This window comes from Pagrus major, chromosome 7 (genome assembly GCF_040436345.1).
Source record: "Pagrus major chromosome 7, Pma_NU_1.0".
NCBI lineage: Eukaryota > Metazoa > Chordata > Actinopteri > Spariformes > Sparidae > Pagrus > Pagrus major.
In genome coordinates, this window is record NC_133221.1 from 14,854,603 (window position 1) to 14,875,682 (window position 21,080).

The window sequence follows — 21,080 nt, forward strand, 5'->3', positions numbered from 1 at the left end:
AAGAACAGGATGCCTGGAGCCAGTGGCGTCAACGTGGAGGGCTCTTGTGAGGCCCTGTGTCGGACCCTGGTGTCTCAGAACGGCCTCCAAAGAGAGCCGGCCGACATCTCCCAGTCTGTCCTCTACACCTCACTGATGGGCCTGCTGCTGGTCGCTGACAACGAGGTGTGCAAAACAAAAATGTGATTTGTGCTGTAACCTTCAAATCCGGTCATCTTGAAAGTTTGTTCTTCATGTAGAAGTTATGGGACGCTCGTGAGACAAACATAAACACAGACAGAGAAATTAATGGAGAGAGCACATCAACACACACGTGTTTAAGCACCTGTCAGCACTCCTTGGTCTGTAATAGGATGAATGCTTGAGGCTGACCTCCTTTTATCCTGTCTTGTTATGTTAATGAGATAAGAAGACTAAATCTGTCCCACTGATGCTGTACACACACACTGACATTGCAGGGTTAAAGCAGACAGGCAGTGACACATCGTACAGACACAGCCAGGGGTCAAATAGTAGGGCGTGCACGCAGGGAACTACATGTGCATACAAGTAAAAAGCTATGCTGTATACTATACTTGCAGATGTAAGTAAATCACTTCCTGTGTTGTCTTTGTCTTCCAGAAAGAGCAGCTCACCTTAGGAAGTGGAAGAGTTGGCCTTAGAAACATAGGAAACACAGTAAGTGTTTAACAATGCGGGATGTGCTTTAAAGGATAAGTTCACCCAAAAATTTGAATTTCAGTCATTATCTACTCATCCTCATGCTGATGGAAAGTTACATGAAGTTTTGTAGTCCACAAAACATTTCTGGAGCCTCACAGCAAAACGGCATGGTAGCATTCTCCTAAACAACTGCAGTAGATGGGGACTTCTTTTAAAACAACCCCAACAAAAATGACTCCATACAGCTCATCCAGCGTCATCTGAGTCTTGGAAGCCCCAAGATCTTCAGTTGATTTGAAAAGACAATATTCACTCCTTGGACGCGTGGTCAAGCTTGTGCACCAACTTCAGAGGGGGTGCAGGCTAACGCTTTTAGCTTAGCGGCTACAGTGAAGATTTTGGCTTTAAAAAGGGTGTAAAGAACATCTTTTCAAATCAATTTGGGATTTCGGTGCTCCAGGAAACTTGGAGTATTGAGCCATTTTATCTCATTTTTGGGTGAGCTTTACTTTAAACAACGTTCTTTGAAGAAACTCTTCCAGGATACTTTTCTTTTTTTTTTTAGTATAAACATGCTCACTTTCTCTATGCTTGGTCTCCGTAGTGTTTCCTGAATGCAGTAGTCCAGTGTTTGTCTCACACATGTGGCCTGCGGGACTACTGCCTCCTGAAGCTCTACAGGCAGGAGAAGTTCTCCAAGGAGGATGCTAAGCTCACTGAAGGTATGTTCCTCTCTCCTGCTGTTCCCTCCTCTTCCTTTCATTTGTGTTTTCTCATCACTCCTTATCTTCCTGTGCCAGCCTTCTCTCAGGTGCTGTTGGGCCTTTGGAATGAAAACGAAGGGGACACAGTTGTGAACCCACGACAGTTTTACAATTTTTTTAAAGAAGCTGTGCCATACTTCAGTGGTTACAGGTGAGAATATAGATGATGGATTTGTTTTCCTCAATCTTAACTGCATCTTCCAGTAAGATGTTTGTGCAGGCAACATCATTGCTATGCAAAGGCTAGAGCAGTGCCGGATTGCTTTGGCTCCAGTATTGCTGCTCACAGCTTTCTCGAGAACTGCTCATCCAAACTACTTCACTCTAGACATTGCACTTCCTTAGGACCCCGGCAATACGCCTGCCAAGTGTGAAGTCAATTTGGTGAACAGTTGTTGAGAAGCTCAAAGCACAGACAGACAGAGACCCCTTTGATTTTAGTTAGATGCTATCAAACAAAATGCTATTTATTGCTATTATATTTATTCAACAATATCAACCTCTTTATCAGCACAAGGACAAGTGAGGATGTGAACTATTTCAAATCATTTCCCACTTTCCCATGAGTACATATGCTGTTTTTTTGGAGACTTGTATAGAAATAGCTGCCTGTAACATTGACATAAAGAGGAAATCTTCCCGTGTCTCTGTATTCAACCCAGTCAACAGGACGCACAGGAGTTCCTCAGGTTCCTTTTGGACAAGCTGCACACAGAAATCAACCGCAAACCCAATGTGCGACGAACAGGGAAGGAGACTGAACAAAAATACACCAGATTTAGGTGTGTGTGTGTTTGTGTGGAAAAGATCTAACCTTGAAGCTTTTACAACCTTTACGTGACTTTAGTTGTTTTCTCATCTTTTGTCCTCGCTTAGGATTTCCGAAGAGGCAGCAGCCATGTGGAAGAAGCACTTGGAGAGAGATGACAGCAGAATAGTAGGTGAGGAAAGAAAATCCAGTCATGGTGACCCGTCAGTCTGATCTGTACAACCGCTGATGATTCTTGCCACCCGTCTCTCACAGACCTGTTCTCAGGCCAGCTGCGGAGCTCGCTGCACTGCTCAGTGTGCTCCCACTATTCCAACACATTCGATGTGTTCTGTGATCTGTCGCTGCCCATCCCCAAGAGGAGCTCTGGCGGCGAGGTCACGCTGAGGGAGTGTCTGGACCTCTTCTCTCAGGAGGAGAAACTGGACAAGGAGAATTCACCAGTGAGTAAACACAGAACTAGCAAACTGATGGATTATAATACAAAAATGGTTTCTAAGTTTGGGGTCAAAGGCCAATGATGTTGACACTGTGAACATGTGAAAAAAATTTTTTTTTTGTTATCCAGCATAATTTTGATTGTATTAATTTTACTCATTATATATTCACGCTTATTGGAAATGGGGAGTGAATGTTAACTCATCCACTGCCAACACTAAACATTTTTCACTGTCTCCTGCTGCTGAAATCCCTGATTATGCAGTTCATTCATCTCCGATAACAACTAAAGTAGACTTATAAAAAGACACTCAACTAGTTATAGGTTTTCTTTTGTTTCTATCTTCATTTGTTTGTTTTTTTGTGCATGTTAAATTGTAAGATCATTGTAAGATAAACAGTACAGTTATAGAGCATCAATAGACGACACAATAGAATGTGGAGAAGAAGGAAGCCAAGGGCTTTTACGGCATTGTCTACAATGCAACATATAATCATAAACATCAGACAAAGCACACAAAAATAACAACAGCACATAAAAGAAAACTTACAATCAAAAACACAATAAAACATAATAAATATCAATATCAATATAATAATATCAATATAACATCTTTGGGCAAAAGTAATGTCAATAAAATGATTTGAATATAAATGAAGGTCTGAGGAATTGTAAAGAAGAACGTTTTGGAAAGTGTCAGCAAATCTGTTAATCTATCTATCTATCTATCTATCTATCTATCTATCTATCTATCTATACATATATATATATATTAAATATATATACTTCAACATATGCATGTGTTGAAAAGTGTTATCATTAGAGATAAGATGTTTTCTGAATGAAAAGTATCTTGTTTAGGTGATGAGATAGTAAGACCCCAAACAATATTACAATTTTTAATATATGGTGAATAAAACTGTAATACAAAATTGCAGTGAATCACACTTACATTGATTTTCCAGCTGTTTTAATTAATTTCATTACGTTTTTTGGTCCAGTTAGTTATGTACAAAAGATCTTGTTTAGTTGTGATGTATTTGATGTGTGTATTTGTGTGTTTCAGATGTGTGAGAGGTGTAACAGGCATACAGAGTGCACCAAGCGGCTGTCCATCCAGAGGTTTCCCCAAGTTATCGTGATCCGTATCCTTGGCAACAACTCTTTAAGAAACCTTTTAGATAATAATGTTATTCAGTACAGTTATGATGATACTTAACAGTCTCCATCAGATCTGAATCGTTTTACAATGACACGGTGGTCTATCAGTAAAAGCACAGTGTATGTATCCTTCCCACTCACTAACCTGGACCTTGGACCTTACGGACCCATCGACTGTGGTAAGAAAATGTATATGTATATTTCTCATTTATACCTCCGTCTGTGCATTATCTCCTTTTACAGGCATGCTTTGGTATGTAACTGAGTCAGTATTTGTCTATTTACCAAAAATGGAATTCAGTGAACGGTTGAAATAATAAAATGCAGGAGGGGTTAAAGATACACAGGCCAGAGAAGAAAGAGAAGAAGAAAGAAAGAAAAGGAGCCATGAATTGGTGGAAGTAATCATTTTAACACTCTGACACCACTAGATAGATTTAACAAGATTTTCTAAAGGCGGTTTTATAGAATTTTATTTCAATAGTTGACAGTTAAGTCAACTATTGAAATAAAAAGACATGGAGAGAAAGAGATGTGAAAGAGCTGAGGACAAGGTCTCCAGCAGTACTTGAACCATGGATGTTATAGTTGTTTTAATGGCATGTTGGCAACAGGTAATTTATTCCATGATGTGCAAACTTGGAAAACTGAAACAACATAGTTCTGGAGAATGGAGTGAGTAATTATGTCAATGTACGTCCCAACAGGGCCAGTGCTGTATGACTTATATGCAATCTGTAACCATGCTGGGACTGTGAACATGGGCCACTACACAGCCTGCTGTTCAGATGAAAATGGATGGTGCTTCTACAATGACTCCAGGTGAGACTTGCCCTGCACATGAATTTAATAATAATAATTTTTAATCGCAACTTCGTAACGACTGCATGCTATAGACCAACTGTTCAGACAGCCTTCTGTGTATATGTGTCATCTGTATTAAGATCCTTCCTATATAAACCTGGAGCTGTTTCTCATGATAACTCTCCATCTACCCACCTACAGTGTGACTCCAGTCTCAGAGAACCAGCTTCAGACCAATCAAGCCTATGTGCTGTTCTACCAGCGCAGCAACAGCACCACCACCACCAACGTTAGGAAATAGACCAGAGACTGGCTGAGCCAGGCAGCCAATCAGAGCAACTTTACCTCCAGTGTCCATAGAAACAAATAGAAGCAGCAGTGCTGCCATCTATGAACTTCTGAATGAGCTTAAATGAACTCTGAGGAGGAAAGAGGAGCTCCATCGCTTTAAGTGGGCTTGAAGAGCTGATCTTCCCTTCTAAATCATGGAGAAGCTTTTGAAGAGTCTCGGTATGAAAGCTGGGACGGCTCTTAGATGGACTATAGCCTCACGAGTCTCTGTGTCCTCAGGCAGCAGTGAGTGGGGTACTTGCAGATTATGCAGAGCTCTTAATGTGACATGGTCACGATTCATGCTTGCTATCAAACCCAAATATGCAAAAACAAATCTTGGGTGTAATAGAAATAAGGAAACATTTCATTACTCAGTTGTGACTTACTGTAGACTTACCTACTCAAATTATCTGACTTTATTTTATTTTCAAATTTTAATTTAAAAAATATTAAATTATCTGTAGCCTAACTATCTATACTGTCTTTTTTTTTTATCTTAATATCCCGCCACGTGGATAGTCACCCTTAAAACCTGAAAATATGAAAATGAGCTATATTTTCCCTCTAACTGAATTATAATTTCTCTCTTTCTCTCTCTCCCTATATATATATCTATTCATATGTGTATGTTTATTTATTTTTTACATTTGTGTCTACTTTTATTGTACATATGGACAAATTGCACTGTTGAATGTATTGCATTATTGACATTTGAATCAGTCAATAAATGACCAAGGAACAAGTCAGTCTATTATTATTATCCTTATTATTATTGTTGTTGTTTTTGTTGTTATTATTATTATTGGAGTAATTGACATATTTCACTCATTTGTTAATATGCAATAATAATAAAACTGTATTAATATGTAATATTTTATTAACATTTAGGCAATGTTCAATGTTTATACATACAAAAGTAAAAAAAAAAAAAAAATCCTCAGCCTGCTGACGAATGACGTTATTGTGCGCATGCGTACGAGGGGTGGGCGGAGTTTTCCAGTCGGTCAGGAAGAGGAGAAAGGCGGACACAGAAACATCAAGCGGTAATCACATTCAACGATAGCTTTTAAACTTTAAGCCGACTCTTGTTTAAGTCGCAGACGTATGAGGATAGTGCGATGAATGGTGTAGTTATAATTTCAGGGAGAATACCTTGAATGACAGCAGTCCAAACCACGGGAAACACCGTTAGCTTTACTGCTAGCTAATGTTAGCTGGTTTGACAGGCCCAGACTACACTGCACAGCCTTTCAGCAGGAATGGGAACACAGCACGGAAATGTTATATGTTTACACCCTTTATCTCCGAGGCAGTCTCTCTGCCGGCTCGTTTTGGATTAGATTTATGTCGTTCAAAACTATATTTTTAATGAAACTCTAGGATATAAAGAGGCTGATGTTTTGGCGTTACTAGCGTCCGAGCTGTTAGTTTTACCGTTCAGTGCCAACCAAGAGGAACTGTTGTTGAATCATAGCACGCATTGTAATTGCAGCATAAAGTTTAAAAGGCGTATTCATCCTGTTTGTGCATCGGTGCACTACTGGTAAAATTATATGTTTGGGTGTGATGTCAGTAGAGGGTAACGTTAGTGACTTGTGGTAACCTTTTTCTTAAAGTGTGACCTTATTTTGGACTACTTTTTTTTAATAGATGGCTGCTATCAGGAAGAAGTTGGTGATAGTTGGAGATGGTGCATGTGGGAAGACCTGTCTGCTCATCGTCTTCAGCAAGGACCAGTTCCCAGAGGTCTACGTCCCCACTGTGTTTGAGAACTATGTGGCAGACATTGAAGTGGATGGGAAACAGGTAAGATTGAAAAAGCACCAACCCCAAACTGGGGTTTGGAGAGAACGAAGGGTCCTTGAAGAGACTGTTCATGTGTTTGTTTGTTTGTTTTGCTTTTTGTTGTCGTTGTTTACTTAATTATATGTCGCTATCAGATTGTAGAAGTTGTTGTTGGTTCAGACATGTCAACAAATTGTGAAAATGTTCCTGACACTTTACCAGAGTCCAAGGTGACATCTTCAAATTACGGTTGCAACTATCTAACAATTATTTGCATTGTCAATTAAGCAGCTGGTCATATTTCCTTGATTAATAACTTGATCTGCAGCACCCCAAAAAGAGCTGTAAATTATAATTTCACACAGCTTGAGATGACGACCAACAAACGTCCCAAAGAGAAACGTTTTACTATGATGTAGAACACTGACAAGCTGCAAATTCTCACATTTGAGACCATCAAATTATATTAAATTATTTGCCAATTATTTTTCTGTTGATTTACTAGTTGATAACTTGACTAATCATTGCAGCTCTACTTCAAGTTTCATGTTTTCTCCCACCAATGGTAAAAAAAAAATAAAAATCCATATTTGGTGTGTAGAATAATAATAAAAACAGCAAATATTTATACTTGATGAGGTGAAACGAGGGAATTTTTGGCCTTAAGCCTTGAAAATTACTTTACCTTTAAAATGACTTCTAGTCGTCCTTTAATAATATAGTTGCTGATTAATTGATGCACCTATTTAATCGTTTCTGCTCTAAGATAAACCTTCCTTACGTATCCATTTTTCATGATTCTATCCTCACATGTACAGTAACTTTCTTTCTCTTTTCTCAGGTAGAGCTAGCACTTTGGGATACAGCCGGTCAGGAAGACTATGACAGACTGAGGCCTCTCTCCTACCCTGACACTGATGTTATTCTCATGTGCTTCTCTGTAGACAGCCCTGACAGTTTAGGTATTGTCTCTGCCACAGTCACACCACCATGTATTGAACACCTTGTGATTGTTAAATTGAGGTATGTTGCTAATTACTGCATTCTCTCCCTCAACTCACTGTAGAGAATATTCCTGAAAAGTGGACACCTGAAGTGAAACACTTTTGTCCGAATGTTCCCATCATCCTGGTGGGCAATAAAAAAGATCTGCGCAATGATGAGCACACCAGACGAGAGCTTGCCAAAATGAAACAGGTCAGTTTTTTTGTTCAGAAGATTAATGTTTTAAATTAAATGTGCATATTTATTTGGTATAAATGTTATAATTTAAACTTTCTCTCTGATGTGTGTCTCCAGGAGCCAGTTAAACTTGAGGAGGGCAAAGACATGGCGAACCGCATCAGTGCCTACGGCTACCAAGAGTGTTCTGCCAAAACCAAAGATGGTGTGAGGGAAGTCTTTGAGATGGCAACTAGGGCAGCACTGCAGAGCAAGAAACGTTCCAAGAAGAGCAACTGCCTTCTGTTATAGGCTCTGAAAGAGGAGGGAGCTGCCGCCAAGCACAGATGGAGAGGGCATCTTCCGATAAGATTTGATATGGGGGAGAATATTGGGGGAGGGCCCTGTAAAGTTTTGCGGATGCTCAATTTCTGATCACCCAATAATCCTCAGCAAATTAAAGCAGGTTTCAAATTATTTGATAGGCTTCTACACCTTGGTCCTCGTTCTATACATTAGGTTTTGTGCCATTTTGCTTTTGTCTATCAAAAACTTTCAGATCTATGAGTCTGTAGGGCAGGTGGTGGGGTGGGGGTGGGGGTGGGGGTGGGGGGTGGGTGGCTGACTTGAAGTTGAGTAGATGTAAACAGGTTGAAATGTGCCACAATTGGAATGAAGAGAGAAAAGGTCCTTACCAGGCCAAAGACAATGGGGACATGAGAGAGATTAAAAAAAAAAAGACATACACAAAAAAAATAGGGTTGAATTAAGACCATGTCTAAGTGGATTTCACACAGTATCGCCTACATGTAGTGCCTTGAGAGCAGTGGTCAAGAAGAGTAAGTTGTGGGGTAGGGATTCATAACTTAGATGGGGTATTATTTTGTCATTTGTAGTTTCCACACATCACATTTGTGAATGCTTTCTCCCTGTCATTGGCTTGGCTCCTTCAGGCCCATATTCTGACTCAGGCGCTATGCAGGGGTATGCCTAAACTAGATTGTATGAGATCTTTTCCCATTACTTACCTGTACTTAAGAGTGTGTGTGTGTGTGTTTGCGTGCGTGTGTGCAACTGTATGGTGGTTTGTTTTCTCCAGTGCAGGTCTGCATGCAGTGAATGTGTGTATATTTGTGCGGGTGTGTATTAACATATGTGTCTATGTACTGTATGCATGGAAAGGCCTTTTGCGTCACTGACCTAACCCCTTGTTTCCATGCCAAAGTTACCCCTGATGGCCGTATTTCATGGCTCCGATGGGTAATGGAATTAACAGCTATTCAGAGTGACATAGAAACCTTCACTTTACTGGAAGACATTGTACTATACCTAGAGGCACAATCAGGTTAAACATATTATCAGTTTTTAGGACCTTTTTTGTGTGTACCGGAGATTCATTTGATTGTGTTAATCAGTGGGTCAAATCATGAGTGGTTTAGTTGATAAGTTGAATATTCCTTCACATAGATGATAGGCTTATGTTATTACTATAATGTCCATTATGTACTGTATGTCTTACAAGGCTTTGTAAGGACATGTTATTGATGTGTATTTCAAGTTTGCCTTTTACTCAACTCTCCCCATTCCCCCTTTTAATGATATTGTCATTATTGTACTATAACTTTTTATTATTGATGTCTCTAATTTTCTTAGTATATTTTAATCATTTTACTTAAACCTGCTGTTATGATCAGCTTATGTCAGTTAACTGATAAATTGTAACCGTAGTATTCTGTTTAATTAATTGAAGGTCAAGCTTGGGTTTCAAGGCTGGAAGGTTCTGGGGGTGGGCTGCTAGAGCAGTTTGTTTATCTTTTTTTGGTTGTTGTTTTTTTTTTTTTTGTATTGTGACATATAACAATTTTTGGATTTTTTTTCTTCCCCCAAATAAAGCTGATATTAGGGGTTTCTGTTGTAAGGTATTTATGTGTTATTTGATTCATTCATTTATTAATAATTAACAATCTTACCTACATTTCTGGTATTAATTTACTTTTTTTCCCAAATAAAACACTCATAACCCGTCAAAATATGTGATTCTATGATTTTGTATGTGATATTATGAAGACATGTACAGAAACGCATCAAATAACACCGTGCATGTCCTCCTGGTTTGTGGAGCACTCGTTTCAGGTTGGCCTGCTTGTCTCGTCCAATCATCATCGACATTAATGTGTTCGCTCTCCAAGCACCAATCACATACCAGAGTCAGGTATAGGTCCCTCCCACTCCGGATTGTTGTCTTGCTGTGGCCATTTTACACTTGGTTCCCTCAAAATAATTACACTTGACTAGCGCAAAAATAAAACACTCTTCTCTCCTGGGCCTCAACGTGACATTCACATAACTACCTTTGGTTACATGTGGCACCGGTAAGTGTTTGTCTTATTTCACATACAATTGCGTTAGTTGTGTTTGCAGCGGTTGGCAGGCGTTTCGAAACAGCGGCTCTGCCTGGACTAGCTAGCCAACCTCAGGCTAAAATAGTTAGCTTGCCTGCTATCCGAGATGACCGCCACACGTCATTGGTGAATACTCCTTTTCTACTACTTTATGGATTGTCAGGATGAGAACGTGCATTGCATAACGTCCCACGCGTGTTTAAAAGTGTTGTAGGGCTCTACCTCTGTTAATAGTTCGTGTAATTTGTTAAGCAGTGACTGAAGTGACATTACTGCAAGTTGGAGAAGTCAGCGTTCAAAAATACAGCTAACCCGGTTGCAGAATGTAGACAATGGTATCTATCTCTGGGCTCCTTTTTTTCTTTAAAGTCTTCGCTTATACGTTTTGACTCCGTTTTTCTAAAAGGCAAGATGTGTGTATGATAGGGCTGCAACAGTAACTGTGAGTCTCCTGATTATTGCTTGCCATTAAAAAGAGTAAATTGCTGATGTACTTCCAGGGTATCTGATGCTGTAACCAAATAGAAAAAGGACTGTGACCAGGAGCAGAGTCATTGGATCAGTATGGACTATGAGAGGAGGTGAGTTACACATTCATGTTATACTTTTCCATCTTAAGGAGTACATGTGTCCCTCACATTGTCTTTCATGGTCAACAGGGGTGGACGAGGTGACCGAACAGGTCGCTATGGCAGCATCCACAACAACGATCACAACTTTCGAGACATGGATTACCGAGGCTATGGCCAGGAGGATGAGGAGGAAGAAACAGACAGATCATACGGCCACGACGAGCAAACGCTAGGTGTCCGTGACCTCCAAGAACGCCTGGGGTTTCACCACAGAGGAGATGGGCGGGGGGACATTGGTTGTGAGGGGAAAGGGCTCCTGTGGCCCCCTTCCACTCAGTCGCAGCCTGATCTAGCCCATCCCATGCTCCAGAGAGAGGAGGATGGATCCAGGCGGGAATTTGAGCAGTTACGGACTGGTCCGCAGGAAAGGGGTCGGGGGAGAGGTGGAAGAGGCTTTCCTGAGAACAGTGCCCCTCATTCAGGAAGTAGGGATGGCAACTGGGGTCATGGTGGTGCCCATTCTGAACAGATGGAATACAATATGGCACGACAGAGAGAGGAGGAAAGGTTCTCTCGCGGAGCACTGAAGAGAAGGGTAAACCATAACAAGTCCATCCTTGGTGTCATAGAGCTGCTACTAGAGCTTGACCGATATATTGGTTGGCCGATATTGGCCTATCACAGAGATTTCGGTATCGGTGTATAGGTTGCCCGATATGTGCAGTTATAAACTTTTAGGGATTAAAATGCAGAAAAATATGCTTGGGATAATTTATAATTATTTAATTCTCAGTGAAGTTTACTGTATCACTGCACTGATGTTATTTGAGACAAAGTTTAATGTTGGACTGTAAAATATCCTGTCTCCATTTCATATCATTTTTATTTTGTTGTGACATCAGTTGCTAATCTGTGACTGTTCTCTGCAGGCTTTTCCAGTGGGAGCAGAGGAGCATAGTTGTGGTAGCGCTGGTCCAGACTTGTCCCTTGAGGAGTTGGATCAAAGGGACCAGGACTACCGTGCAGATTTAGACCACAACCAGAGGCCAAGCAACATCATAATGCTTCGCATGTTGCCACCTAATGCCACTGCCAATGAGGTACGTTTATGTCTCCCAGGCATGTTTGTGTGTCTACAGTGGTCCATTGAGATGTTGATCGGCGTAAATGGCAATAATGTCTCTGTGTTCTTAGATTCGGGCACAACTTCAGGAGCAGGGGATCCAGCCGAGAGAGGTTCGCCTCATGAGGAACAAATCTTCAGGTGAGAACTAGTCCATTGCCCCGAATTTGTTTTCTGTTCTTTACTCTCCCTTCGTGTCACACTCATCCATCACCAGCTCTTTCATTTTCATCGCTCTTTTGGGTTGATTAACCGTATCTGTTCTCTCTTCTTAATAAGCGTCCTCCCTTTTCTTCTCTCTTTTCTGTCACTGTCTTTACTCATACTCTGAAAGCAGGATATATAGCTGATGTAAAGAAGACATTTATACTCATATAAAGGCTATTGCTTAGATTTCTGCTTCAATTCTTTGGTCTGCTGGTGTCTGAATTTGAGCTAGTGCCCACAGCAAAACATCCATGCACGCTTCCAAGGAGAGCAGTAACCATATTTGCCTCTAAGACAGGAAGTCATGCATACAACAATAGGCTTTAGATCTTCACTTCATGGCTTTAATTTCCCTTTTCACCTTGGCTCTTTTATTGTCTTTACCCTTTCATGATTCTGCCTCATCCATCTTGAAGTGCGATGTGTCTGAATAGATTAACAATGCTCACAAACTAACAGTGTCATCTGACGAATGAGCAGCGGAAGCAGAATCTGTTTGATTGTGTGTGTCATTGTAGCTATTTTTGAATGTGCGAGTGTTGGGATATGAAGTGTTGCAGCTACCTCTCAGCTACGTGAGTGTCATCCATACCACTCAGAAAAGCTTGTCTTTTTCTAAAGGTTTCCATTAAGGTCATTGTCTCACTGGCCTCCCTCTTTGCTAACTCACTGGTTGTGTGTAAGGTGTGCCTATTTGAAACAGGCACACTTACAATCCCCGCACTGCTCTGTCTTAATCACCCCTACATCACTGTTTCTCTGTTTTTAGAACAAGTCGTTTTCAGTTTTAACTGTTTAAAAGATGAACTTTTGTGATTTTCACACAATATATAGCGTTGTTTAAAAAAAAGTTATAATTTTAAATATGTTGTTTAATGTGTTGTCAATAAGTAATAGTAATGCATGGACAAGATATGCAGTGTTTAAGATGAGACATTACACCACAGTGCTACATAGTTCAGACTGCATTCTGACTCTAAGAGTAGCAGATATATGCGTGTGTGTGCTTGTGTGTCTATGTGTGTCTGTTCTGCCTGGGTGCTTCATCAATCAAAGCCAAAGAGCTCAGACTCAAACTGATGAGTGGCTAGGGTTCTCCCTCTCTCTCCCTCTTTCCTCGACCCTGTTGAGTTGCTTGACATTGCGTCCTCCCACCCTTGTAGAGAATTTGACAGTGGCTCCTCAACTGGCTGTCAGGTGTGTTATTTCCAAGGGAGAGAGGAAGCAATGATTTATTTTATTAGTGCTGATACAGGGTCTCTCTCTCTCCTCTGGACATGAAGCACTAACCCCTCACTGCGTTGTTGTTATGTTGTTGTTGTTGTTGTTCGGTTACCATGGCGCTGGGCGGTGTCCAGGTCAGAGCCGAGGATTCGCCTTCGTCGAGTTTAATGTCATACAGGAGGCCACGCGCTGGATGGAGACCAACCAGGTCACTCTCCCCTACACAGACACACATACACATATATACATGCATACAATGGGACATTTGGGTTAATATCAGGATAAATGTACAGTCACATCATGCCTTGTCATATGCACATGATGCATTCCAGTATGGTATAGACATGCAGAGTGGAGAAATATTTTTTGTCCCTGAGGTGGGTAGGTAAGTCTTTATAGTCTTTATAAATTATTTTTTTCTACTTACACAGAATTTCACAAACAGGCAAATTCTTTTTACATCATGCTGACATCTGTCTGTCTGGGGCCCAATGGCATAGTTTTCATAACTGGACCCTCCCAGTCACAATCCTCATCATTTGTCCAATACAAGCTCCTCTTTCTGCAGTGACATGTTCTCACTCTCTCCTAAGTTTACAGTACCACCTCTGGGATAGTATGACAGTTTGAATATATTTCCTCACATGGTCTATTGTATGTTGAATCGGAACCACTGTAGCACTTCATTTTCTTGTTTTTGAACCTGTCATATCCGGGTCATCTACCATTATTACATCTTTAGGATGGAGCTATTGTCTATTTTGGGGTTGAAGGTGGTGACAGTGGGATGGGATGTGTGGAAAACTGTGAAAAGGTTTCCCCTTAAGGGGGGAGGGATGACACAATTGAACAAAATACATTGCGTCCTTAAAAATGGATACCCACACACTACACACCATCTCAGTCCGTCCCAGTTTCCTAAAGCTGAAGGTTGCAATTCTCTGGTGTCCTCTTTCTTTCAGCCTCAGCTCTACTCTCTTTCTCTGTCCCCTCTCCCTCTCTCTCACTCTCGTCCCTTTCAATCTCTCTCATCTCTTGTGAGATGAGGCCTTTCTCTGGCATGTGTGGCCTAATTATTGCTGATAATCATTCTTTGTTCCCCCTCCCTCTCTTTCTTTTTCTTTCAGGGCGTGCTGTTGATTCTGGGACAAAGAGTGTCGATGCACTACAGCGACCCAAAACCGCGTGCCAATGAGGACTGGCTCTGCAACAAGGTTGTGTGTGTGTGTGTGTGTGTGTGTGTGTGTGTGTGTGTGTGTGTGTGTGTGTGTGTGTGTGTGTTGGCATTGTTTTCCATGCATAAATGAAAATGTGTATCATCTGCATGTTTGTCAGCCACTGTAGTGGCTCAGTCATTTAAGGAGTTTTTTTAACAGCAGCTCATGTATCATTTCACCAGTGTGGTGTGCAAAACTTTAAAAGAAGAGAGAAGTGCTTCAAATGCAGTGTGCCTAAATCAGGTAAACTTTTACCCCCTACAGTATATATCACAACTATTCTCCCTTTTATAATAACACAAGCTCTTTCTCATCATATAATGATAAATGCCATGTTGTCTTCCCCCAGAGGCTGAGCTGAAGCTGCCCCAGTTGCAGAGGGATTTGCCTGTTGGTCTCCAGAAGGAGCGAGCCCAAGGCTTATTGCCCTTACCAGCACCCTACCACTCTTCTGGTCCTACTGTCAACCCAGGACAGGCTGCACAACAGGCAGATGTTGCCAATGACAGTAAGTCCATTAACTGACATTTTTCCTACAATGGCAATCCACTTTTTGTGTAACCATTGTCATATACCAGAAGGTGGTTTTCCATTGGCACTTTTGGCTGCAAGCTGATTCGAATTTCCGTTACCACTTAACCTCGCCAAGTTGAGCCAAGCCACGTCAATGCGGAGCCAAATTGTCCTGCCTCAAGCGGTCTCTGGTGGCTTCTCACTACTGCGGCCATCCCAAAATGACCCCCAGTCTCCCTCTCAAACAGGCATATGTTACAAAACTCAAATCTTGTCTGTACAGGATTGCAAAGACAAAGACATTTTTAAAACTCTTTGTTTTCAGCTCTCAGTACTCTTTTAGCTTCTAACTATCTGTGTCTGCTTCATTTTACTCTTTCATCGTATTTGCTTTCAGCTGTTTGGGGAGTCATGTTAAGTTACTGCTGGTTAAAACCCAACATTTCATAACTTGGCTGTTTCATAATAAAAACTTGTAAATAACAAAACAAAGGGATTATTTTGTGAATAATTTATGGGAAAACAAAACGCATTTACTCCCAAATTATAGTTGCTTTTTGCAGCGGCGATTCCTCAATAATACTACAAGGACAAAGAGTATTTACAGCCGCTCCTTTGGCCACTTCTCAAGTCAAGTTAAAGACGCACCTTCAAGCCAGAGAAGCCCTGTTGTAATGACAATGCAAATCCCTGCCTGCTTTCGCAACACTGTATAATACCTGGTACTTGCATTGTTAAATCTTGTGTTCTCCTATTCTCTCCTACAACAGCTCTGATACTAAGAAATCTTGGCCCACATACTTCATTGGAGGCCATCTTATCAGCTTTGGCTCCTTTTGCTACTCTCTCCCCTTCCAATGTTCGCCTAATCAAGGACAAGCACACACATCTCAACAGGGGTTTTGCCTTTCTACAGCTCTCTACCATAGTGGTGAGAAACATGAGCCGACTGACACACACAAGCACAAATGCTAGACAAATGTATTTGCGAATTGTTAGTCGCTTAGACACTAACACGCAGGTCTCTGTATGTTGTATCAACAGGAGGCATCTCAACTGCTCCAGATCTTGCAGGCTCTCCAGCCAGCGCTCTCTATTGATGGGAAGACTATTGTGGTTGAGTTTGCCAAAGGCTCCAAACGGTAAATACTTGCACACCCAAACTTGGCCGCAAAGAAAACACAAAAGTGCTGCATGTTATTGCTATGGCACTGAGAATAATATTGTGGTTTCAAGTCGCCGATTGCCACGTCACATTAAACTGAAATTGGTCCTGTGAATAACGTGGATCAGAAGTAGCTTAAGAGAGGATTACATCAAATAAATTAGCCTTCAAATAAACTGACTGTTGTATTTTAGCATCACATGAAAATCTGTTTGAAAACCCACTGAAATCCTCTCTGTGCCTCTTTTCCATGCCAGAGATGTATTCCTGACAGATGGCAACAGAGTGAGTGCTGCTACAGTGGCCAGCACTGCCATCGCTGCTGCACAGTGGGCTGTCACGCAGGTAACCTGTCTGAATGACAGACATGATGTTGCAACTTGTCTTTAATTGTATGCATTAGGGGTGCCAAGATTCCCCAAATCCAAGATTGTAATTTTGTGTTTTTGTCTCATTCCTTAAAACCTTTTTTTTTCCCAAGACTGCTCAGAATGGATCAGGAGGCCAGAGTATAGATACGGCAGTGTATCAGCAGGGGGCAGCAGTAACATACAGTCAAGAAGGAAATGAATACTCCGGGCTTGACGGCACAACCTTCAAGGCCCATGCAGATGCCAGGGTTGCTGCTTTGCCAAATGCAGGAGCAGCCCTGATGGGGACATACACAGGAGGAGCAGCCCCAGGTTGGTATATATAGAGCATATCACCTATATGACCATACATTGAACTTGAACTGCAACTGAACTTAAGCCATCTGCTTGTGTGTGCATGCCGATTTGCAGCTGCCATTTCATCTGAGGCAGTGACATCTGGATCAGCAGTCGTGCAGCAACCACTCACTCATACACAGACTGCTCTCATCACCACAACTACCACCACACCAGCCACGCAGGTACAATATTTCTGTCGTTTCTTCTTCTTCTGTCTCTTGTATTCTTGCATTACTTCATGCCATTGCTTTCTTGTTTTTAAGAGCTCTGTCCCTCGACAGGTTGAAATAGTGGGAAAACCACAGCCAGCTTCTACCAGCCAACCTGCTACCCCAGGCACTGAACACGAGCTCCAGCAATACCGTAAGGCTACATGTGTCCAGTGTTACCTACAAGTTGAGAATTTATTTCAGGTATTCAACCCCAAATCTATGTATTTGACCCTAAAGTGAGTGTCCTGTTTCTTTGACTGCAGCCGTGCCAGATGTGTCTACATACAGTTATGACGAAAGCTCTGGCTACTATTACGACCCCCTCACAGGACTCTACTATGACCCTAACTCCCAGGTCAGGCGTGGTGAATATACTGCACTTAAAATGTTAAGCCAGCACTTTTTCTAAGACATTTCTCTGTCCTCTTACTCAGCATTTCAGTCTAGTTTTGTTTGCCCCTCCTCTTTGCAGTACTACTACAACCCTCACACTCAGCAGTACATGTACTGGGATGGAGAGAAGCAAACTTACATTCCTGCTGCCACTGACCAGTCGAACACAGAGGGTGCTCCCATGAGTGCAGCCCCTTCAGACTCGCTGTTTGCGTCCCCTGGCAGCAAGGAGAAAAAAGACAAACCCAAAAATAAAACAGCTCAACAGGTACTCCACATACTGGATACAAGTTCAAGTGCTGACAAATGTGCAGAGTTAAGTTTCTGTATGTATAATTTAACACCTCAGTTATTTAAAAATGTCGACTTCATCAAGGTAGTATTTATTTAAGGGCTACTGAGATGGATTGCATTATATTGTGCAGGCACTGATTTTACTGGGCCATCCCCAGAGTACAACATTGCAAAATTGTAAATCTTCCTCTGTTCAGTCCATTTAACTGGCTTACTTGCATCTCTTGGGGTTTATATTAATAGATTGCCAAAGATATGGAGCGCTGGGCTAAGAGTCTCAATAGACAAAAAGAGAACATGCGTTCCGTCTCCTCTTCCCCTGCTGTCGGCTCTACAGCTCTACCACCAGGATACACTAGGGCACCTGGCCACAGTCGCCTAGATGACCGTAGAGAGTCTGCTAGTGCTGATGCAGGCTATGCTGTTCTGGAGAAAAAGGTAGGTGACTCTGACACAGACACCCATGTTTAGCTGTTAACACCTGGGGCAGTAAAGTATCATAGTAAATCATCTTGCCCCAGTACAAGTAATGTCTGCATAGGATAAAGTAGTCCTGGTAATCCTACTGATCTTGTATTTTCGACCTGCAGGGGGCACTGTCTGAGCGGCCTCAGATGTTTCTGGACCAGATCCGACAAAGTACAGAGGTGTGGACCTGGTGACAGTAATCTACTTGTTATGTATCCTGTGTTTGTCTGTGTTCTTTTTGCAGAGGATGTTGGAAAACTGTTTTCAAGCAGACTATCTTTATCTGTGTCTATTTGTTCCTCAGTCTGTGATCTCTCATCTTATTTCCACAGCGTTCCCCACCTCAGCAGCAGGGTCTGGTCCCAGCCTACAGCGGAGAAACTGATAGTGAAGAAGAAGGAGGCGAGAGAGATGAGAGGGAAGGGAGAATGACAGACTGGGTTAAACTGGCTTGTCTGCTGTGTAGGAGGCAGTTCCCCAGCAAGGAGGCCCTCATCAGGCACCAGCAGCTCTCTGAGTTACATAAGGTGGTTACACAAACAGTTTACATGAATTTTCACATCGTTACAAATGTTGCAAAAGTGATTAATAGTGAAGTGTTTACTCCTGGCTGGAAAGTAATCATGTCTTAACTTGCACCTCTTTACCTTTCTGCCCTCAGCAAAACTTGGAGCAGAGAAGAGTCCAGCAGGAAGCTGCAGGCAAAGAGGTTGGTCAGGGTCTGACTGCTGGAGTTAGACAGCATTACATAGACCAATTATGTTTGTTACAAGGGATGTACTGTAACAGTACACAGAAGTCACAGTTCAGTACATACCACAGATTTGGGGTCATGGTTCAGTATGAACAAAAAATCTAAATACATATGGCTGGATTTCTTTTAATTTATTTGACAGTAGTGTAAGTTAAAGTTGTTATACCAAGTGTCCGCCTAGTTCCACTTTATGGGGGCATAGAAATACATTAAAAATAAGACATTAGAATATTTTATAATTGCATTTAAAAGACAACAAAAGCAAGCAAATAAATAGTTACAGATTAAAAATAGGTTATGTTTGTTGGCTTATTGGCAAGCCACAGTAAACAGTAATGTTTCATTGCCTTATTTAAACGACCTGACCGAATCAGCAGGCTCAGGTATTCAGGAAGTTTGTTCCACAGGTGGGGAGCAAAGAAACTAAAGGCTGCTTCACCTTGCTTGTTAGTGCATTAGCAGTGAAGACCGAACATAGACAAGTAGGTTATATATTTTTGAAGGGCTGATAAACAACAAATGTATGGGTGAGTGTGAGTGTAGATCATAACTGTTAAATTCTCGCCCATTAACGCATTCTCTCACCGTAGTGTGACAATCGGGTGTATTTTTCGTATGACTGCAAGCACTGGACCATCATGTTTTATGATGGTTTGTGCAGAATACATTTACTGTAGCGTCTCCGTTTGTTACTTATTGAGTTTAGTTAAATTTGATTTCATCGTTCTCTTTCTTTGCAGAGACTTACTGATGGACCTGAAACTCCTGATCCTAAGAGGAGGAAGTTTAACCCCATGTAAGCAGCAGTGAAGTAACAAACAAGACTCTCCATGTCGATTTACAGTTGATGTATGGTGCAGAAGTGGCCCGCAAATTTACAAAATACTGGATAAACCATGCATTGTTTCTCCATTACTTTTTAAGTCAGGGTGTTCTATTTTAACTACAGCTATGTGTGGTAATGTTTGTAATTGGTCTGTACTGACCATGTAAGCCCTGCTGTTAACTCCATACAACACTAAATTATGCCAATACAAGCATTTGCCAGAAATTGTGGATGTGACTTTGTCTACTTGCAGTTTCTTTTATGTGTGTGCTCAACATTATTTTGTTCTCTCTTGACTTTTTAGTGATGGGATCACAGGCAGTAGTCTCGGTGCCAGGATGCTACAGGGAGGTGTGAAAAAGGGGCTTCTATTGCGCAACATGCAAGTGGAGTGAGCAATCACCCTAAAGCCTCAACTTCCTGACCCAGACAGGACAAGGACAGAGCCTAGCACACACCACTTCACCATTAACATTATATAGATATCTATAGATAAACCTCTTAATTTTGGTTTGACTTCACATTACCTCAACAGTGGTAAAAAAAAAAAACTCATGAACTGATCCTGTAGCAGTGGACGTCAGGATATTGCACAGAATGCACTTTTTTGCTTTCTTCCTGAATGATGCAGTTTTAGTTCTCACTTGCTTCAGAGCTTGTATGTGATAAACAAGCTTTATGTGGTTGGGAAACATTTGCTGATGGAAAATGAAAGATCGGTATAGATCTTTATGGCAGCAAATGGGATTTTCTAATATTACTATGCACCATAGATTTTTTTTTAATTTAATGCTATATGCCTTGTCATTCAGTGAATGACTGATCTGGGCATGAATTGTGTGTACATTTTAGAACAGACTTGCCTCATGAACTGGACAATGTCACGCTTACAGTGTGTAGATGAAGAGTGTCTGAGTTTGTCATATTGCAGGTATGAATTCACGATGTAATAGTTATGTCTGGAGAATGTTTTTTATTTCTGTATTTGTTCAATAATGTGACTCCGTTTCATCAAGCTTATGTAAATTAACTCAGAATAACACATTTTCATCATTATTGCTTATTGGTGTCTTGTTTGTGCAAGCCAGGAAACTGTAGCTAATGTTTTGACATTTTTCGTG

The 21,080-nt window shown here is 41.3% G+C and overlaps 3 protein-coding genes across 4 annotated transcripts; all 3 read left to right on the forward strand.

Annotated features, from left to right (window-relative positions):
* The first annotated feature begins 9 nt into the window (after positions 1–9).
* usp21 (ubiquitin specific peptidase 21) lies at positions 10–4,901 on the forward strand. The gene is made up of 11 exons (XM_073469735.1): positions 10–165; positions 622–678; positions 1,268–1,385; positions 1,464–1,578; positions 2,090–2,209; positions 2,304–2,368; positions 2,452–2,639; positions 3,702–3,780; positions 3,868–3,975; positions 4,504–4,618; positions 4,802–4,901. Exons 1-11 carry the CDS (start codon positions 10–12, stop codon positions 4,899–4,901), a joined length of 1,221 nt encoding a protein of 406 aa, XP_073325836.1.
* A 1,024-nt stretch (positions 4,902–5,925) lies between these two features.
* On the forward strand, positions 5,926–9,909 carry LOC140999506 (rho-related GTP-binding protein RhoA-C-like). Its single transcript, XM_073469934.1, has 5 exons — positions 5,926–5,976; positions 6,584–6,739; positions 7,560–7,680; positions 7,785–7,915; positions 8,018–9,909. Exons 2-5 carry the CDS (start codon positions 6,584–6,586, stop codon positions 8,189–8,191), a joined length of 582 nt encoding a protein of 193 aa, XP_073326035.1. The 5' UTR covers positions 5,926–5,976; the 3' UTR covers positions 8,192–9,909.
* A 197-nt stretch (positions 9,910–10,106) lies between these two features.
* On the forward strand, positions 10,107–21,015 carry rbm10 (RNA binding motif protein 10). 2 transcript variants are annotated; one of them, XM_073469975.1, is made up of 23 exons: positions 10,107–10,251; positions 10,782–10,862; positions 10,941–11,448; positions 11,783–11,953; positions 12,048–12,117; positions 13,542–13,615; positions 14,535–14,621; positions 14,807–14,867; positions 14,974–15,132; positions 15,908–16,068; positions 16,182–16,279; positions 16,560–16,647; positions 16,784–16,985; positions 17,085–17,194; positions 17,294–17,375; positions 17,488–17,579; positions 17,697–17,885; positions 18,155–18,349; positions 18,502–18,558; positions 18,712–18,906; positions 19,041–19,088; positions 19,874–19,929; positions 20,264–21,015. In XM_073469975.1, the coding sequence occupies exons 2-23, from the start codon at positions 10,846–10,848 to the stop codon at positions 20,352–20,354; spliced, it is 2,811 nt and encodes a 936-aa protein (XP_073326076.1). In that variant the 5' UTR covers positions 10,107–10,251; positions 10,782–10,845; the 3' UTR covers positions 20,355–21,015. The 2 variants fall into 2 exon arrangements, with proteins under 2 accessions (XP_073326076.1, XP_073326075.1); XM_073469974.1 differs by having other exon boundaries at positions 10,166–10,251; positions 17,276–17,375; positions 20,264–20,438.
* The last annotated feature ends 65 nt before the right edge of the window (positions 21,016–21,080 follow it).

What these genes read in the sequence shown, in the direction of transcription:
- usp21 (XM_073469735.1), top strand. Translation starts at nt 10, where the DNA reads ATGCCTGGAGCCAGTGGCGTCAACGTGGAGGGCTCTTGTGAGGCCCTG. An exon ending in CAAAAATACACCAGATTTAG is followed by an intron (nt 2,210 to 2,303) that starts GTGTGTGTGTGT and finishes GTCCTCGCTTAG; the next exon opens with GATTTCCGAAGAGGCAGCAG. An exon ending in TGCTTCTACAATGACTCCAG is followed by an intron (nt 4,619 to 4,801) that starts GTGAGACTTGCC and finishes ACCCACCTACAG; the next exon opens with TGTGACTCCAGTCTCAGAGA.
- LOC140999506 (XM_073469934.1), top strand. Translation starts at nt 6,584, where the DNA reads ATGGCTGCTATCAGGAAGAAGTTGGTGATAGTTGGAGATGGTGCATGT. An exon ending in TTGAAGTGGATGGGAAACAG is followed by an intron (nt 6,740 to 7,559) that starts GTAAGATTGAAA and finishes CTCTTTTCTCAG; the next exon opens with GTAGAGCTAGCACTTTGGGA. An exon ending in AGACAGCCCTGACAGTTTAG is followed by an intron (nt 7,681 to 7,784) that starts GTATTGTCTCTG and finishes AACTCACTGTAG; the next exon opens with AGAATATTCCTGAAAAGTGG.
- rbm10 (XM_073469974.1), top strand. An exon ending in CTAATGCCACTGCCAATGAG is followed by an intron (nt 11,954 to 12,047) that starts GTACGTTTATGT and finishes CTGTGTTCTTAG; the next exon opens with ATTCGGGCACAACTTCAGGA. An exon ending in ACTATGACCCTAACTCCCAG is followed by an intron (nt 17,580 to 17,696) that starts GTCAGGCGTGGT and finishes TCCTCTTTGCAG; the next exon opens with TACTACTACAACCCTCACAC.